At 40.1% G+C, this 17370-nt stretch overlaps 2 protein-coding genes across 4 annotated transcripts; both read left to right on the top strand.

Annotated features, from left to right (window-relative positions):
- The first annotated feature begins 195 nt into the window (after window positions 1-195).
- On the top strand, window positions 196-10886 carry tmc4 (transmembrane channel-like 4). The gene is made up of 16 exons (XM_085474002.1): window positions 196-433; window positions 511-697; window positions 4063-4205; window positions 4309-4509; window positions 5028-5101; window positions 5623-5768; window positions 5981-6131; window positions 6274-6432; window positions 6511-6668; window positions 7535-7661; window positions 8162-8259; window positions 8386-8569; window positions 8663-8793; window positions 8959-9114; window positions 9221-9299; window positions 10508-10886. Exons 1-16 carry the CDS (start codon window positions 382-384, stop codon window positions 10598-10600), a joined length of 2139 nt encoding a protein of 712 aa, XP_085330128.1. The 5' UTR covers window positions 196-381; the 3' UTR covers window positions 10601-10886.
- Window positions 10887-10938: 52 nt separating this feature from the next.
- On the top strand, window positions 10939-16919 carry leng1 (leukocyte receptor cluster (LRC) member 1). 3 transcript variants are annotated; one of them, XM_085474008.1, is made up of 5 exons: window positions 10939-11014; window positions 11335-11507; window positions 13541-13729; window positions 15828-16117; window positions 16253-16919. In XM_085474008.1, exons 2-5 carry the CDS (start codon window positions 11376-11378, stop codon window positions 16470-16472), a joined length of 831 nt encoding a protein of 276 aa, XP_085330134.1. In that variant the 5' UTR covers window positions 10939-11014; window positions 11335-11375; the 3' UTR covers window positions 16473-16919. The 3 variants fall into 3 exon arrangements, with proteins under 3 accessions (XP_085330134.1, XP_085330133.1, XP_085330132.1); XM_085474007.1 differs by having other exon boundaries at window positions 10944-11117; XM_085474006.1 differs by having other exon boundaries at window positions 10944-11507.
- Window positions 16920-17370: the final 451 nt, after the last annotated feature.

The raw sequence follows: 17370 nt of genomic DNA, 5'->3' as shown, positions 1-17370 counted from the left end.
CACAGCAGCGTGTTGTATTTCATTTCCTGGCATCCCTGTCCACTGTTAAAATGCATTAATTTCCTCCCCTCTCCTGTAAAGTCAAAGACATTTATGATTTTAGCACTTCAAGACAAAATATCTGACATCCTTGTTTTCAGTGTGCTTTTCCCTTCTGGCTGGGTAAAGCTAACTCATTAGGTTGAAGCCAATAAGGAAGTGCATGTGCAGTCATTTACAAAGGGAGTAAAGTCCGTGAAAGGGGACAACAAGGAAGCAGGTCATGGATACGCAGATTATCCTCACAAGGAAGTGTTTCACTTATTTGTTTGAGTCTGGATTTGTTGTCGGTCAGCTATTAGATGTGATCGTAGAGGAAAACTGTTAACATTCGTCAGAGAGATGGCCGGTGAAATACAGAGACAAAACTCTCATATTTACAATTACATTGGAGGTGATCAGATTTACCTGCTCGTATTTGTTGTTTTGTTTTAAACTCTTAGACGATGTCTGAATGCCTTTCGCTCACAGGAAATGGTTATGACGGTGAGCAGCAGTCACTCAGGCGTCGGCAGGTTTCGTCTCCAGCTCCTGATCAGAGTTATCCTCACTTCAACTGGGACTCAACCCCCGAGGATGAAGATGAAGACAGCGATGGTGGACCCAAACGGGACATCAGGTGTATTCCCCTGCCCATGCACCTGAGAAGAACTATAAGGTATGAAACTTTCTACTGAATGTTTGGTGGTGACGTTTCAGTAATTCAGTGGAAAAACGGAGAAATAAAGAGAAAGTTAATGGAGAGCCCAGATTTGAGGTCATGGACTAAATTAATGCGAGTAAATTAATGACTAGAGTTTAAAGGTCAGGGAGACAGCAGTGTATTGCTCGTAAATGATAGCATGTTCCCAAATTTAAACGCGGTCTTAAAGAATGAGTATGTGGCCAATATGAAGCAGAACATTCATCCTCTTACAAATGAAAAACATAATCACCCTTCATCATACACTGTGACTTATCTCACTGTGTTCTGTTACAATAGTATATATTGGACTTTATAACTTCACTTGTGCTTGGGTTTTAACTTTTAGCAGTATATGATAAAAACTTAAGTCATCTAAATAACATGAGTCTTGTAATGGAGCTGGGATAATGTGGATCTGCAAAACACACACAACATAATTTCCAAGTAGATTTCTGGAAGAAAAATCATTCAACGCATAGCTTCATTTAAACCCAATCAATTTCATTAGCTAGTTGTTATAGACAGCTGGTTGTTCATGTATATTAAACTGTACGTGTCTGCCTACAGTTACATCTAGAAACCTAAGGACATGGACACAGTTTGTGTAGGTTTCATAGGTTTCTACACCCTCACAGTGATTTCAAATCAAACAATCAAGACATGATTGAAGTGCAGACTTCCAGCTTTAATCAAGTGGACTTAACAAAAGAGTTGCACTAACTGTTTAGTAATTACAGCCATTTATATACACAGTCACAGTAATTGCACAGTTGATTGATGAGCAGTTTCATGGCCAGGTGAGGCCTGTTCACTCACTGTTTGATTACAAATTAAGCAGATGAATGATAGTTAGAGTTGATTTCCAGTGTTCACCTTGTATTCAGTAGTCTTTTAATTGAATATATATAATGTTCTAAGAGATGTTGATACAGGCGAAGGAGGCAATAATTAGGCTGAAAATTCAAAATAACCTTTCAGAAAAATGAAATATACTTTAGAAGTCAGTAAACTGGTTCATTCCTAAAAAGAAGGATTGCATTGAGCAGCTCAGTAAAACCAAAAAGGCCTGAAAGAAAATATAGGCCAGCTTTTATTATTGTGGTTAAGAAGAAAACACCTTTATAATATCAGCTCTAGTAAAAACAACTTTTGAGGAGGTGTATCATTGACAAAGTCCACAATCGTGAAACTTCTTCATGAGTGTAAATGCACAGGGTTTACTACAGGGTTCACACCACTGGTCACAAGGAAGAAGAAGGCGGTGGCCATCTATGGGAAAAAACTGTTTGGACAGATGAAACTGAGACGTATCAGAATGATGGGAAGAAAAAGGTTTGGAGAAGGAGAAAAACAGGTCATGTTTGGAGACAAACCACATTATCTGTCACACATGGTGGAGGAAATGTAGCATGCACAGGTATTGCTGCCAGTGGAACCAGTTCACTGGTGTTTATTTATGATGGGACCTCAGATAGAAAGTAGCAGGACCAACTGTGAAGTACAAAACTGTACTCTCTGCTCAAATTCAACAAAGTACTGCAAAACTGATCAGACTGTGTTTCACAGAACAAAAGGATAATCCTCCAAAGCAAACTGTAAAAGTACCCAAAGGTTTTCTCAAGGCAGAGAAATTGGATATCCTTCAATGGGCAAGTCAGTCACCTGATCTCAACCCAACAGATCAGCTTTTCAGATACTAAAGACAAAGTGGATTGAGAAAAACCCCTCAAACCAGCAGCAGCTGGAGGAGGCTGCAGTAAAAGCCTGGCAATCAGAATCAAAATACTTTATTGATCCCTTGGGGAAATTATGTTGGTTACAGCGCTCCAGTACAAACAATAACAAAATCAGGCAATACAAAAAGTAAGAAATAGCACAATATGTACAATATATACATATATATATATAAGTCACTTACTAATAAATATCTGAATAAGAAAGAAGAGCAGAAGAGCAAAAAGGGTGTAGCTATTGCAGTACACAGTGTATCAGGTGGATGAGTTGTACAGGGAGATGGCAACAGGCAGGAATGATTTCATGTGTCGTTCAGTGGTGCTTTTTGGTAATCTCAGTCTTTCGCTGAACGTGCTCCTGTGGCTAGCTAGCATGGAGTGGGTGGGAGGAGTTATCCAACATTGTCTTTATCCTGGACAACATTCGCCTCTCCATCACCACCCTAAGAGAGCCCAGCTCCATCCCCACAACATTACTGGCCTTGCGGATCACTTTATTATTATATAGCATCAGCAACCCTCAACCTACTGCCCCAGCATGCAACCGCGTAGAGGATTGCACTGGCCACAACAGACTCATAGAAAATTCGGAGCATTGTCCGACAGATGTTGAAGGACCTCAGCCGCCTCAGAAAATAGTTTATTGTCAATGTATACTCCGAGGTATTTATAGTCTTCGGTCTTTGCCAGGTTGAGCCTCAGATGATTCTGCTCATACCACGTGACAAATCAGTTAACCACAGCCCGGTACTCTGTCTTATCATCCCTGCCGATGCATCCAACCACCACAGAGTCATCAGAAAACTTCTGAAGATGGCAGGTCTCTGTGCAGTGGCTGAAGTCTGTGGTGTAGAGGGTGAAGAGGAAGAGGGAGAAGACAGTTCCTTGTGGTGCCCCTGTATTGCTGATTACCTTGTGGTCTTCCTGTTAGGTAATCAACAATCCAGGACACCAGAGAAGCATCCACCTGCATCACTGTTAGCTTATCACCCAGGAGGGTCGGCCTGATGGTGTTGAAAGCACTGGAAAAGTCAAAAAACATGACCCTCACAGTGCTCGCCGGCTGGTCCAGGTGGGTGTAGACATGATTGAGCAGAGAGATGATGGCGTCATCAGTTCCGAGACGGGGCTGGTAAGCAAATTGAAGGGGATCCTGATGTGACTCCTCAAGGGAAGAAACACAGCATTTGGTGATGTCCAAATACACTTCACGCAGTCGTTGACTGTAAAGGATTTAAAGGAGAATTAAAAAGCGATACTTACATTTAAAATTATGATTATGCAATACGTCTCTGAAAATACGTCTCTATTTATCAAAATGGCTTTAAATTCACAAACTGTCAATGAAAACATTTTTGATACAGCCCCTAAAGCTGAAAGCCTGCACTTCAGTCACATCTTGATTGATTTAAAATCCTCTGTGGTGATGTGCAGAGGCAGAATGACAAAAACTGCTTGTTAATGTATGTACATACTGTGTAAGTGCTATCTAATTCATGTTTATTTAATAATTCTCCTATATATAGATTATTTTAAATTACTTGGTAATTGTGAGGGAATTTTGAGTTGTTGTAATATAATTTCTTTATTATTTGTCCTTCACAGGGAAGTGCAGCAAATGCGGTCGCCCGCATTTTCCAGAGATGTGTCCTGGAGAGGGAGACAGATGCTGCGTAAACTCAGAAACAAATGCAAAGAATTTCTTTACTTTTTCTCATTGTGGAGGAAGTCAGTGCAAATGATTGGAGGTACACATGCAGTAAATTAATATAAAAGGACAATAAAGGAAGCAGCTCAGTCCCACGCGTTAAGTTTACATTTGAAACAAACCATGTTTCTTTGCCCTCACAGGGAACTTTGGAGGTGGTGTCCAGTCTTACTTCGTGTTCCTTCGCTTCTTGGTGGTTCTGAATTTTGTGTCCTTCTTTCTGATTGCTGGGTTTGTCCTCATTCCCAGTGTTGTCTTCAGATCCACCAACCACCACCAACCAACCACCAACAGCACAGATATCCTCACTGTTAGCAATAACTTGAGTGAAACAAATTGCACCGGTGCGTCCTGTTTCTTCATTTCCTCCTTTTTTCCTTGTTACTCATCTTTTATCACATTTCTTCGTAATTACAACAGGAAGCCTTCTTGCACTTTGCTGCAACAGTTTCCAGGCAACAGCCCTGCATTTGTAGGAGTAAGAGTAGAGTTTCCCTTCAGAAATAAAATGTGGGCTGCTCACCTGTGGATGAGCAGAATATTTATACAAAATTCCACATCTGTGACATTCAAATATATACAAAAATGAGTTTATCCCTAATATCATTTATCATCTCCAGACCTGAAATAGCTTTACAGGATGATGTATGACTTTTCCAAATCCTTTGATTATTTTAAAGCCACATAAGAAACAGATCTTATTTAGACGTTAAATAGTTTCCACTGCAGCTGCATTGAATCTCCCGGTCTCTTTCTGTGTATTTAATTTATTTACAAATATCATAAATTCTTGAGGCAACAGCATGACCTTTATGTTCAGAGGAAGCTTTTTGTTTACTGTGTTTTATTTTTTCAAATCCAGCTAAATGCAAGGTGTATGAAGTTAAGAGCACAACGGAGATCTATCAGTACCTGCTCGACTTCCTTTCGGGAACGGTGAGACGTTGAGAGACTTGCAGAATGTATATAGACCTGCACTTTAGTTTGAGGCACTTTAGACTTTCATAGAATTGTCATTCCACTTTCATTCTGCAAAAAGGTGACACCGAGAACACATATAAGGTACAGCTGGAGTAATAATGTCTTTTTGTGTGTGGTGGTTTGAAAATAGAAAGTCACGGGTGTTACTGACACTATGTTGGCATGAGTATGAAAGTAAGGCAGCACACGCAGAACCACAACACTGAAACTAAAGCAGCTAGTTTGAATGAGCTGTGACTCATTTCAGGCTTTACACCTGTGCTTTTCTGCTGCACCTTGTCAAAGTGTTTTATGTGAATGACACTGGTTCATTTATGCTTTTAGGCTTCACGTTGGAGCTGAAGCCTACAATATAGGCCTAAATAATAAATCTAGCGATATATTGTAGTGAAGAAATTGCACAATTCTCCTGCTTTTATTCTCAGCCGGCAAAATGTAATTGCATCTTGAGCTGGATATTCTTCTCTCCTTTACAGGGTTTTATGGAGTATTCATACCTGTTTTATGGCTACTACAACATCACAGAGATGCCGAACAGGGACTTCTTCTACAACATCCCTCTTGCCTACATCCTCACTGCTGTCTTCTACTTTGCCTTTTGTCTCATCTGCATGATAACACGGTCAGTCCCACGACTGTAACGGCAAGGTTCTTGCTTAGACAGCAAAATTGGGTTTGTTTTACTGAATTCCTGGGGTCTGGAGACACTATAGTTCGTGTTAAACTGATGCATTATGTAAATAAAGGCTGTGTGTTTGCATGTTTAGCTTAGAGTCCTGAGTTCAGTCAGCCTGACTTCTGTCTGTATCCTTTTCACTGGCTGTTCACACACAGGATGGGGACTGCAGCTCGAGTTGCTGTGGCAACGGGAAGCAGCACTGGAGTGAGCAGTTACAGCATGATCGTGTTCACCGGATGGGACTATAGTTGCCTGGGAGACAGAGCTACCAAACTGAAGCAGAAAAACATCCTCTACCAGCTACAGGTCAGAAGGGATCTATCCTACTTAACAGGATGAAGTGCTGGAAAAGAGAAACGTGACCCACACGTGGCAGCTTTGCTCCACAGTTTCGTATACACGATGTGCCTTCAGGTGACCCCTCATTTCTCTTCTCTCCCTCGGCCAGGTGGATCTGGAGGAGGAGAGTCGAAAGAGACACAAGGCTGATCTGTCAACATCAAAAAAAGTGATTTTATACTCTCTGCGTGTTTTAATGACTTTTCTTTCACTTGGGTTCATTGGAGGAGCTTTCTACGGCATCTATGTGACCACACAGTTCAGCCAGGTAAACGATGTAAAAATAATGATGCCAACATGATCTTCTTGAAGCTCTGGGTGACCATCTCCCATTTCTGCTAAACAGAATAGGGCTGATGAGCAAGGGATCCTTGGCTTTATTATTCAGTATCTCCCGTCCATGGTCATCACTGCTGGAAACTTTGTGGTGCCTCTGCTGTGTGACAAGATCGCCTTAGTAGAGCAATACTCCCCCAGCACTACTATCATATTGGCTCTCTTAAGGTTTGTGAGAAAGAGATTATGTCACATGCATTTAATTTGTTTGTGTTTGTAATGCTTGAAAAAAAAAATCTGATCAGTCGCTCCAAGCCCATATCTTCTTATCACAAATACACAATGAGATATGACAAACTCCAGCAAATGTGGAAATTTTTATTGTAAATAAGAGAGTAAATGCAGAATTATAACACTATAACAACTATTGATAATAATGATGCTGCTGCACCTATTTTAAAAATTGACCAGAATATTAAACACAATAAATATTTTACTCACTTTAATCATAGTACTATAACTAGGCCCATAATTATCAAGACTGCCTAGCTTGCCAGGTTCATCCTTAACGACTGGCTCTAACAGAGCAGACAATAATGGGTCTAGTCACAAGCCATGGATCAAACAAACAGCAAAATGTTAAATGCCTGATGATAAATATGATCTAACCCACATGTTTTATTATCTGGCCACTATGGCTATACACAAGCTGCTATAATGCTTTTGCCATGATTCTCCAATATAGTGTGCAATACGAAGGAAATTATGCTGCAATCACCACCTTACCTGTTCTACAATTCAATTTCAGCTCAGGTTACTTCGTGTGGCACGTCCTTCAGTTTAAAAAAAAATACTAGCTCACCCTGGCTCCCACACAACTTACATCAGCTAAAACGTTGTTCATGGGGCCCTCAAGGTAAAATAAACACAAAAAACAGCTTAAAACCTTCCCTGCTTTAAACCTGGTCATTAGTTTTATGTAACAAACTTGTAAATATGGTAGTGTATCCTTATCTGTGTTGAGTTAGCAAGTAAGATTAGTGTGAAATTAAAATTAGATGAATGAAAATGACCCATTTCTCTTCCACACCCAGGGCAGTGTTTCTGCGTCTGGTGAGTCTGGGCGTCCTCCTCTACACCCTGTGGAGTCAGATCACTTGCTACCCTAACGAGCTCAAAGGAAACTGTACACTGTGCGGGTACAACTACAAAGAATTCCAAGTAATTATATTACTGATCTTCATTTTCAGAGTGTAACAGCGCGGAGGGGGTCCTATATGACAGACCTTCTGTTGTTTGTGTTTAAGTTGTCTGTCATGAGAAAAAGCAGTGCTTTCAGTTTGTTGCTGGATCAAGACTTTGCTGGGTAAATTAAACAGGATCCCTTGAAGGCTTTGACGTGCAAAAGAAAAACTGACAGAATAATTGAACTGGAAACTCATTTACACTCCGTTTGTATTTTAAAAAGTCATAAACAATAATGGTAAAGCATGTCAGGTTTTTCAGTAAATATTTTTTGATCTCTTGGGGAGAACAGTAGCAGCTCTGCGACTGCCTCGTTCCGCTGACGGAGGCTTGAGTAAAATACAAAACGCGCTCTTTAACAGCTGCTATAACAGCCTGTGTGTGCAGACAAAGAGGTTAACACAACAGTAACATCAGCTTTGAATATATTCAGCATGTCCACACTGAAAGACAATCTTATCTTTTCTTATTGGTAGTGCTGGGAAACACGTGTGGGGCAGGAAATGTACAAGCTCACAATGTTTGACCTCCTCATCACCGTTGCTGTTTTTCTGCTGGTTGAATTTCCACGCAGGTACTTTTTATAGCATAAAGATATGAGTCGTATTAATGCACATCATGCAAATGCATGCTGTATATTTGAATACTGGTCAATCAGTCTTGTGTTCAGCTATGTAGTGTTTTTTTGTGTATGTGGTAGGCTTGTGGTGGATAACTGTTCCTGTAAGCCTGTTCAGTGGGTGGGGCGGCAGGAGTTTGTGGTTCCCTCCAATGTGCTTGGCCTGGTTTATGGTCAGACTGTGGTCTGGGTGGGAGCTCTTTTTTGCCCTCTGCTGCCCGCCATCAACACCTTGAAGTTTGTCATCCTGTTTTACTGCAAGAAGGTGAGGCTCTAGCTTTAACACCGCCAACACGTCACACATTGCTTGGTGATTGTGTCCCTAATCCACTATTAAATTGCCACTTTCCCCCTGCAGATAACACTCTTCCAAAACTGTCGGCCAGCGCTGAGGACGTTTCGTTCTACCACCTCCACCTTCTTTTTTCTGGTGGTGCTCCTGTTTGGATGGGGTTTGGCAACAGTTGTCTTGATTTACAGTTTTTCTGAGTGAGTGTTTCATACTTACCTGTAACAGTTGCAACACAACTGCTTTTTCTGCATCACTGTAAGAAAACTTGCTGTCTTGCTATACTTGCTATAAACTTTGCATGAAAACATTTTTCATGTTATTTAACATTGCTGAGGACAAGTGTGTCCCTCTTCCTCAAACAGGATCCGTCCCTCTTACGGTTGTGGTCCTTTCCACTCATCCAGTACCATGTGGTCAACTGTTCCAGACTCATTCAACAATCTCTCTAACGTCACACAGGAGTTTCTCTTCTTCGTCGGCTCCCAGGCGTTCTCCATCCCTCTTTTTGCATTAGCAATGTGCGTGAACTCTCAGTATGCTATTTGTGTAATGATGACCTGCATATTAAATAGTCCTTACTGTGCATTTCATGGAGTAATATTATGTCTCTCTTCTCCCTGGCAGTGTGGTGATGTGCTATGTCGTAGCTTTAGCAACTGTCTATGGGAGAAGCATTGCACTGCTAAAAGCTCAGCTTAAACTGGTAAACTGCTTTATTATTATTACTATTATTATTATTAGATAAAGTCATGTACTTAAGGAAAAAGCCAAAGAAGGAAAGTAAATACACCCTCTTTCAATTGTTCAGGACATAGTAACAAAAAAAATCATCTGGTCCTTATCAGACTCTAACATGATGTATTACACCATGTGATTACTTAACAAAAATTATGCCAAAATGCAGAAGCGCTGTGTGACAAACTAGGTACAACTAGGTACACTTCCTGATTCAGTAGCTGTTAGAACTGTATGACTTTATTAGTCTCTCACATTGTTATGAAGGAATTTTGGCCCACCACAGCTTTTCAATATGTTTAAGGTTAGGAATTTGACTGGACAATTGCAGCACCTTGACTCTTTTCTTTGTCAACCATTCAGTTATAGATTTGCTGCTGTTCTTGGGATCACTGTCCTGCTGCATGACCCAAATTCAGCCAAGCTTTAGCTGTCAGACAGATGGTCTCATAGTTGACTCTAGAATACTTTGGTATACAGAGGAGTTTAAGGTTGACTCAATCACTGCAAAGTGCTCAGGTCCAGTGGGTGCAAATAACAAGCACAAATCATTACCCCTCCAGCACCGTGCTGGACAGTTGGTTTGAAATGTTTGTGCTGATATGCTGTGCCTGGTTTTCACCAAACATGATGCTACACATTATGGTCAAGGATCGCCACTTTGGTCTAAACTGAACAAAGGACATTGTTTCAGAAGTCTTAAGGTTTGTTTAGACTTAAGCTGTGTTGCCATGACTTACAGTAAATAGGCTTTCTCCTGGCAACCTTTCCAAACGAGCCAGTCTTTTTAAACTGTACTGTCAGTTTTCTACAACTGCTTCTGCATCATGTTTCAGTATTTGTTACAAAATGAAACAGTCTAATATATAATAACTTTCTGCTTGTGTGTATTTACATTAACTTCATTTTAAAACCTGCCGAGGATTAATATCATGTGTTGATAGGTAAAATCTTGGAATTCAAAGAGGATGCATTCACAGGCACTTTACAACAACTACACACAGTCCAGTCCAAATATACAAACCTATCTGCGTTAATTACCTTACAGTTTATAATGACCCTACAGTCCCGAAATTAAATGGTGATCTTTTATATACGTCATTAGGCTTCACTTTGAAACAGTAAGTTAAATGGTTTCCTGATTCTCACATGGACTTATGAGTTTTTGGTTTACAGGAGAGCCGTGACAAACAGTTCCTGATCAAGCAGATTGAGAGCCTGAGTCGGCAAGCTCATATACCGACACATCATGCAGGAGTACAAGATTGAACACGACATATGGGCAAGGATCTACCGTCTTGAAAACAACATAATAAGACTTGTTTTTATGTTTATAATTTAATGCAGGCTAGGTTTTACCACACACGTCTGCACGAAGATAACTGTATTAAAAGTTGTGATTTTTTTTAAAGGAATACATAAAGAAGGAGAATTAAAACTTTATCGTTATTAGAGTATAACATTTCCACTATGTAAATAGATTAGTGCCTTTTCTGTCTGTCCTTCAAAGCAGATATTCTTTTCTTTACATAATAAAATAAAATGAGAAACATAACAGCCCCCTCTGCTGTCGCCATTGTGTTATTGCTTCAACATGGAGCTACTGTTTACTTCCTGTTTGGGTCTGCCTGTTCCTGTGAGGTCCTGCTACCTGTCCAACAAGAACAATTCTTCACTCAACAAGTTGGTGACAGTGCCTGGGCCCTGTTTTAGAGAGTAAAATGTTAAAAAAATATTGCTAAATTGGCGGAAATGTGATATCTATGCGTGGTGCTGAGTCCTTAAGGTAAAGTAGATGTGGAAAGTAGCAAACATCGGCTAACATTATCTCGTTAGCTCTGCCTCTTGGGAGGTCAAAGCTGCAAATATAAAGTTTGTTTTTGTATATTTATATATTTTTATTCTATTTTCCGCTTTGGGGCATTGACGCATTTCCTTCCACAACTAGCGGCTTTATTTGGGGGAACTTATTCACGTTTTCCTTCCACTTTTGCCGCTGCTAGCCGACTGCTAACCTATAGTAGTAACAGTCGCCAAGGGAACAATGAACATCCTTCCGAAGAAGAGCTGGCATGTCCGCAACAAAGACAACGTCGCTCGAGTGCGGAGGGACGAGGCCCAGGCAGCAGAGGAGGAGCGCGAGGCCAAGCGTCGCGTGGAACGCGCGGAGCAAGAGGTGACTCTGGGTGGATGACCGTGGCGTGCTGTTACTGTACATACTTTTTGCTCTGTTTCCCATGTAGTTTGAGCAGGATACCTCAAATTCAAACCAGATATGATCAGAAGCAAGGTTACTAACTTGAACAACATAAAAAAAAGTACTCATTTATAATAAAAGTATACAGTAAATGTCCTTTTTCAGTAGGGCCTACCTGAGATGCTCTTAGTCCAACCCTAGTTACAAAAAAGTTAGAATACTGTGTAAAGTGTTGCTGAAAACAGTGAGGATTTTTAAATTAAGTAAACCTAAATATACCTTGAAGCACTGATGGTACCTTTCCAGATTTGCAAGCTGCCAGTTCCATAGGCACTAATGCACACGTTGTACCTTGAGAAACAGTTTCTACTGTGCCTCAGTCCATTTTGAATAGGCTTTGGCCCAGAGAAGGCAGCGTTTTTGTATCATGTTCACATATGGCTACTTTGAAGTGTAACAGTAATTTCTGAAAGTGTTCCTGAACCCATGCAGTGACTCCATGACAGAATCCTGCCTATTTTTACTGCACTGTTGCCTGTGTTGCCAAAAATCACAGGCATCTAGTATTGATATTCAAAGTCTTTGTAACTTTACATTTAGGAGCTTTATGCTGAAATTGGTACACAACTTGTAGACACAGTTTTTGCATATCCAGTCATGTTACTGAGCCGTTGGCAGTTAACTTAGTTGCAAAATATTCCTCTAGCTGTTTCCTTTTAGTTAAGCTTACTTTTCCAGCCTTTTGTTACCACTGTCCCAACTTTTTGAGATCTGTTGCTGCCAACAAAATCATTTAAAACATTGGTTATAAACAACAATAACAGTTGTGAATAAAAATTGCAAAATGCAAATTAAGGCATTCTCTTTTTAATCTACATTTTGCACAATAAATAAAAATGTAGAATATTAAAGCTTTTTATAATGGGATGGAAATCTAAAAAATAAATATATTAAAAAGGCAGAATTATTTTGAAATCAAATGTATTACAGAAAAGTTACCCAAAAACAATAATGTCAGTACTGTACATTAAAGTAAAGGACAGGAAACGTGAGATGACATTGAAGTAGCTCAGTATCACAGGGGGTAAAATGTAGTGGGCCGTGCAGAGCCGGAATAAAACGTTATCATGCGAGAACAGATTGTTCTCTGCTACACTTATGTGTTGCATTGCAGAGATTATTAGGGTTTTACTGTATTTAAAGAAGCTTTGAGCCCATCAGTGAGGGTTTTTTTTGCCATCCACTGTCACTAAAAATATTTTTAACCATTTTATTTAACTTATTAAAGCTTAAAATAAATTTTTGTTGATCAAATAGACAAAATGTATTGGAAAACATATAGACCTTTGATACGTTAAGTAACCCAGATGTCCAGAACCCCTTAAAAGGCCCACACTGAGACAGGAAACACCCTGTTTTTATGAAACAACAGAGTGAAAGCAGACTAAATATTAGCAACCACGTATGCATTATAATAGGTAGAGTGTAAGCATCAGATACTGTCCTTGTTGACTGCTGATTAGCATTGTTTCTCTGATGTGTCAGCTAACTTTTGTGCTGACTAAATGTTCAAACGGTGTAGTGATCTTTTCTTTATTTCCCCTGCCAAAAAAGGGTGGATAGTTAATGGTAAAAATATGTAATATACTAATTAAAAAACAAACAAGTTGTTATTTTAAACATCAGTATTGGTCCAGAGTTTTGCAATCACTGCATCCCTAATAGATCTCTCACTAGTGCACGCCTATCCTCTACAATTGTAAAAAACAACACATTTACTGTTGTATGCTGTCTTTTGTTAATATTTTTTAAAAAAAAACAACACCTGGAAATCAATGCTAACATTTCCTGTGTGTTACTATTCAGATTGCTGTAAATGTACTGTACGTCTCTAAATTGGCACCAGTAGAAAACTTAAGTATTTATGATTTGAGTTTAGTTTTTTATTATGAAGGTTAAATAAGCTTTGCCGTGCCCATGAATGTCCTTTAATTGTTGTTCATTGTTTACAGGCACGTACAGAGTATCTGAGAAGGAAAGCCCGAGCTGCTCTTCAGCCAACAGGAGGAAGCAGAGATGATGGTGATGAGGAACAGGGTGGAGGAAGTGGAGCTCTGGAGCATCTCAATCTTTTCCCCCTGGAGGAGTCCTCGGAGAAGAAGGGGAATGAGGAGTATCTCAGGGAAAAGAAAGAAGAAAAGGTGTCCGTGCTGCTGCTTCTGTCAGTCTTCTCTTTCATGCTTTTCTTTTGCTCTGACGTAGCAGCTGAATGATAGCAAAGCTTTTGCAAGTTTGGTACCACATCTGGGTTCAGTGTCCTGCATGGTCTGTGGTTGCAGGTCCAGTGCTGAATACCATTTACATTTTCATTTTTTCCATTAAAAACCTTTAGTAGTTAGGAGTGGATCTGCAAAATCTTGCTTTTCAGCTCAGTCACAAAAATGCTAAATGCTTTGTATGTTTTTGAAATGTTGCCAGAGAAAAGATGATTCTTATCTAATCTCATCATTAGTGGGTGTAGTTTTCTCAGATGTCATTTGAGTGGTTTGTTATCACCACACTTTAAAAAGCAATGCAATCAGTTTAAATTTTTGTCTTGTTGTCATCATACCTGCTATTCTATTCTGCAGCCCAGTGCCAGTATGTATGCATGCAGCGTAAATAGATGCAGCATGAGACGGGTGGGAAATTAATTCAGACAGACAATATAAATACAAGTTAAAGCCCGTGGATGTGATCAAGGCTTTCCAATCACAGGTCAGAAAATGCCAAAATGCTGCTGATGGCAAAGCAGAGGCACTTTAGTACCATTTACATTTATTTAATGATTTGCTGAAGTATATTAGTTTATTGTGTGTCCTGTTTTAATAGCAGAGAATATCCATAACAGTTGTTGTGTTTTAGTTAATTAAAATTTTTTGCTTCAGTAAATTCAGAACTCAACAGGAAGTTGAATTTTTGAAGTGGTGTGGTGGGAAACACCTTGGTGCATAATGAGATACGCTACACTCAGGCTACGTCCACACTAATGCGTTGTCGTTTGAAAACGCATTGTTTTCTCTCTGTTTCGGCCTCCTGTCCACACTGAGACAGCGTTTTTGCTGATGGAAAACGCAGCATTTTGAAAACGCTCTCAAAAACATTTCTGGTTTCCTTGGTAACCTTTCATGTATATACATATGTGTATATGCACTACTTCCAAACACTTTGTATAAGCACTTTCTTTCTTTCAAGAACACCTACTAATTGTATGTCACGTTGCTGTATTGAGTGTTTGGATTTCAAAAGGGATATTGTCAGCCACGATTTATCACCTAATGCTGATTTCCTGTTGCCACTAGCTGTCGCGCTGACTTTGTGTAGATGTCTCCAGACTCGCTTCCAGGACGTCAAGCTCAGGACAGAGTGGACAGTGTACATTTGAGTTATAAGAGCTTTTTGTGGCAACTAATCAAAATTTGCTGAGCTGACATGGACGCACCAGACAACACAAACTCAAAAACTTCTTAGTTTGGCATTGCCAAGGTCTTTAGATTAAAGTTCTCTAAGAGGAGTTTGATAAAGTGTACTGCCTGAAAAAAAGCATTTTACATTTAAAACACTGGACTTCCTGTTGGGTTTAGAGCATGTCTCCAAGAGGCTTTTTTTCTAAATATTGCAGGTTTAAGTCAGGCTACAGAATTTCATACATGTAAGTGAAACTTGTTATTGTTTTTTTTATATGTAGCACCAGAAACTATTTTTCCCACACCCACAGGCCAAACCTACAAAATACAAAAACTTTTACCAGTTTCGTACCTTTCAAACTTTCCTACCCCATCAACAACTTCCTGTTTTAACAATATGAAGCTAAGATAGAGACCAATCAAAAAGCAGTTCATCTGCTCTTCTAGACCTTTTCGACTTTAGCTTGGAATACGGTCGAGAGTATCAGGTCGCATTTTTTCCCACTGTTTTCCTTTATCACACAACAAGAAATAGTTTGCTTTTGACATCTTCCCACTGCTGGTTTTATGTGAGGGAGCTGCTCAAATAGCACACAGCATGCGGCACACATGATGCCTCAGACAGTTAGCTCTGCTATTTGCACTTAGGAACAAGTACTATGGAGCTCGTGGAAGGTTAAAGACAGGTTAATGTCCCGTCTGGCTACTCAGATATTTACATTCTCCTATCTGTTGGGCATTGTATAAACAAAACAAACACATGTATAAACAAAAAGTGTGCTACAGTAATGAAAAAAATAACACAAAATATTTGTTTTCTGTTGTTGTTTTTGTGGGGGGGGGGGGTTTCTAGGAGAAGCAGGAAAGAGCCATTGGCTTACTGGTGTCATTGGGACCCCAGCCGGGGTCTGAGGTCACGCCGTGGTATCTGAAAAGCAGCAAAGACAAAGAGGAGAGCAAAGAAAAAGAAAAGAGAAAAGGGATAAGTGAAGAGGAGAGAGAGAAGAAGGATCGTAGACTGAAGGATAGTTTGGATCCTTTGAAAGATATGAAGAAAGCTCTCGGAGAGAAAGACAGAAAGGAGCACAAGAGCAAGAAAAAGGAAAAAAGAGACAAAGGGGAAAAGAGGAGCAGCGGCGAGAGGTAAGAATACCAGTATTGATTGTCTGGAAGTTTTATCCCCCTTAGTATTTTACTGGGGCTCAAGTCAAATTAAAGCGATCTTGTGGTGAATATCAAAGCAGGTCGGTAACAAAATGTCTGTCTGGTCTCTTCCAGCTCGATAGAAAGGTTACGTGCTGAGCGTTTACAGAGGGAGGCTGAGGAAAGGAGGAGAGCCCAGGCACTTCTGGAGCAGAGGAGCGGCAAAGGAAAGGAGCCTGGGAGGGAAGTGAGCGAGAGGGAGAGGCCTTACAACAGCGCATACTTCCCAGAACTAGCCCGAAAGCGACAAAGGCGGGACCGGGAGAGCTGGAGAGATGAGATTTTAAAATCCTGAGCTCTCTTTGCTGTTTACAGACTCCAAATAAAGACGTTCACAGGACGGCGTCACTGTGAACTCACTATGATACAAACAGAAAGTCTGAGCCTTCAGCGTTGTGATCGTTTATTTTTATTTATTATTTGTTACTCGCATGAGGGGCAGAGGTCAAATTTATCTGCAGAGTTTTACCCATGAACACATCAGCAGGGCAGATGGCCCATCACAGGGGGCTTGATGCTCAGCACGCCAGCAAAGACAGCGCTGTGTGAACAGCTGTTAGCAGGACATATACAGTAACAATCTAAAGAGTCTGTGAATCTAAAAACATTTACATTAAATCGTCTTCTGCGATGGTTTGAGTTACTAGTTTTAGGCCATTTCCATACATGCATGCATCCACCTCCTGCAGGTCTTCTGAGGGAGAGACTGAGACATTCCCAAACCAGAGAAAGAGGGATATAATGATTTTGATTTAATTTCTCCAGCATACTCTGGGTCAAACCCAAGGTTTGCTCTTGGTAGGACATGTCCAAAACATTTAACCTAGGAGGCATCATATTCAGATGACTGATCCACCTCAGCAGGCTCCTTTAGATGTGGAGGAGTAGCGGCTGTGCTCAGAGTACTTCCAGAATGACAGAGCTCCTCACCCTGACTCTAAAGAAGTGCTTCAGAGGAAGATCATCTCCACGGCTCGTATCTTCGACAACTCTTCTCTTCACCGATCCAAATCCCTTATAATGTATGATTATCAAATATAAACAAAAATCATAATTAATATTTTCAGTATTCTGTGACACTGCTGGTTTAAAGAAACACTGTAAATGTCAATGGCAACAATAAAAGTATTATTTCCAGGAAAAAGCTCTCTCTCTACTCATCTTTGAGGCGAACTGACCGTTTCTCTATTTTG

Source organism: Copadichromis virginalis, linkage group LG11 (genome assembly GCF_057382275.1).
Source record: "Copadichromis virginalis isolate Kocher_CV1m ecotype Utaka linkage group LG11, C_Virginalis_male_GT1.1, whole genome shotgun sequence".
NCBI classification, from domain to species: Eukaryota; Metazoa; Chordata; class Actinopteri; order Cichliformes; family Cichlidae; genus Copadichromis; species Copadichromis virginalis.
The sequence above is the reverse complement of the archived record's forward strand: the minus strand, read 5'-3'. Positions and strand labels throughout refer to the sequence as shown.

Coding starts and splice junctions, on each gene's coding strand:
- tmc4 (XM_085474002.1), top strand. CDS start 382: ATGGCCGGTGAAATACAGAGACAAAACTCTCATATTTACAATTACATT. Junction 5,102..5,622: donor TCGACTTCCTTTCGGGAACG/GTGAGACGTTGA, acceptor TCTCCTTTACAG/GGTTTTATGGAGTATTCATA. Junction 5,769..5,980: donor CTCATCTGCATGATAACACG/GTCAGTCCCACG, acceptor GTTCACACACAG/GATGGGGACTGCAGCTCGAG.
- leng1 (XM_085474008.1), top strand. CDS start 11,376: ATGAACATCCTTCCGAAGAAGAGCTGGCATGTCCGCAACAAAGACAAC. Junction 11,508..13,540: donor TGGAACGCGCGGAGCAAGAG/GTGACTCTGGGT, acceptor CATTGTTTACAG/GCACGTACAGAGTATCTGAG. Junction 16,118..16,252: donor AAGAGGAGCAGCGGCGAGAG/GTAAGAATACCA, acceptor GGTCTCTTCCAG/CTCGATAGAAAGGTTACGTG.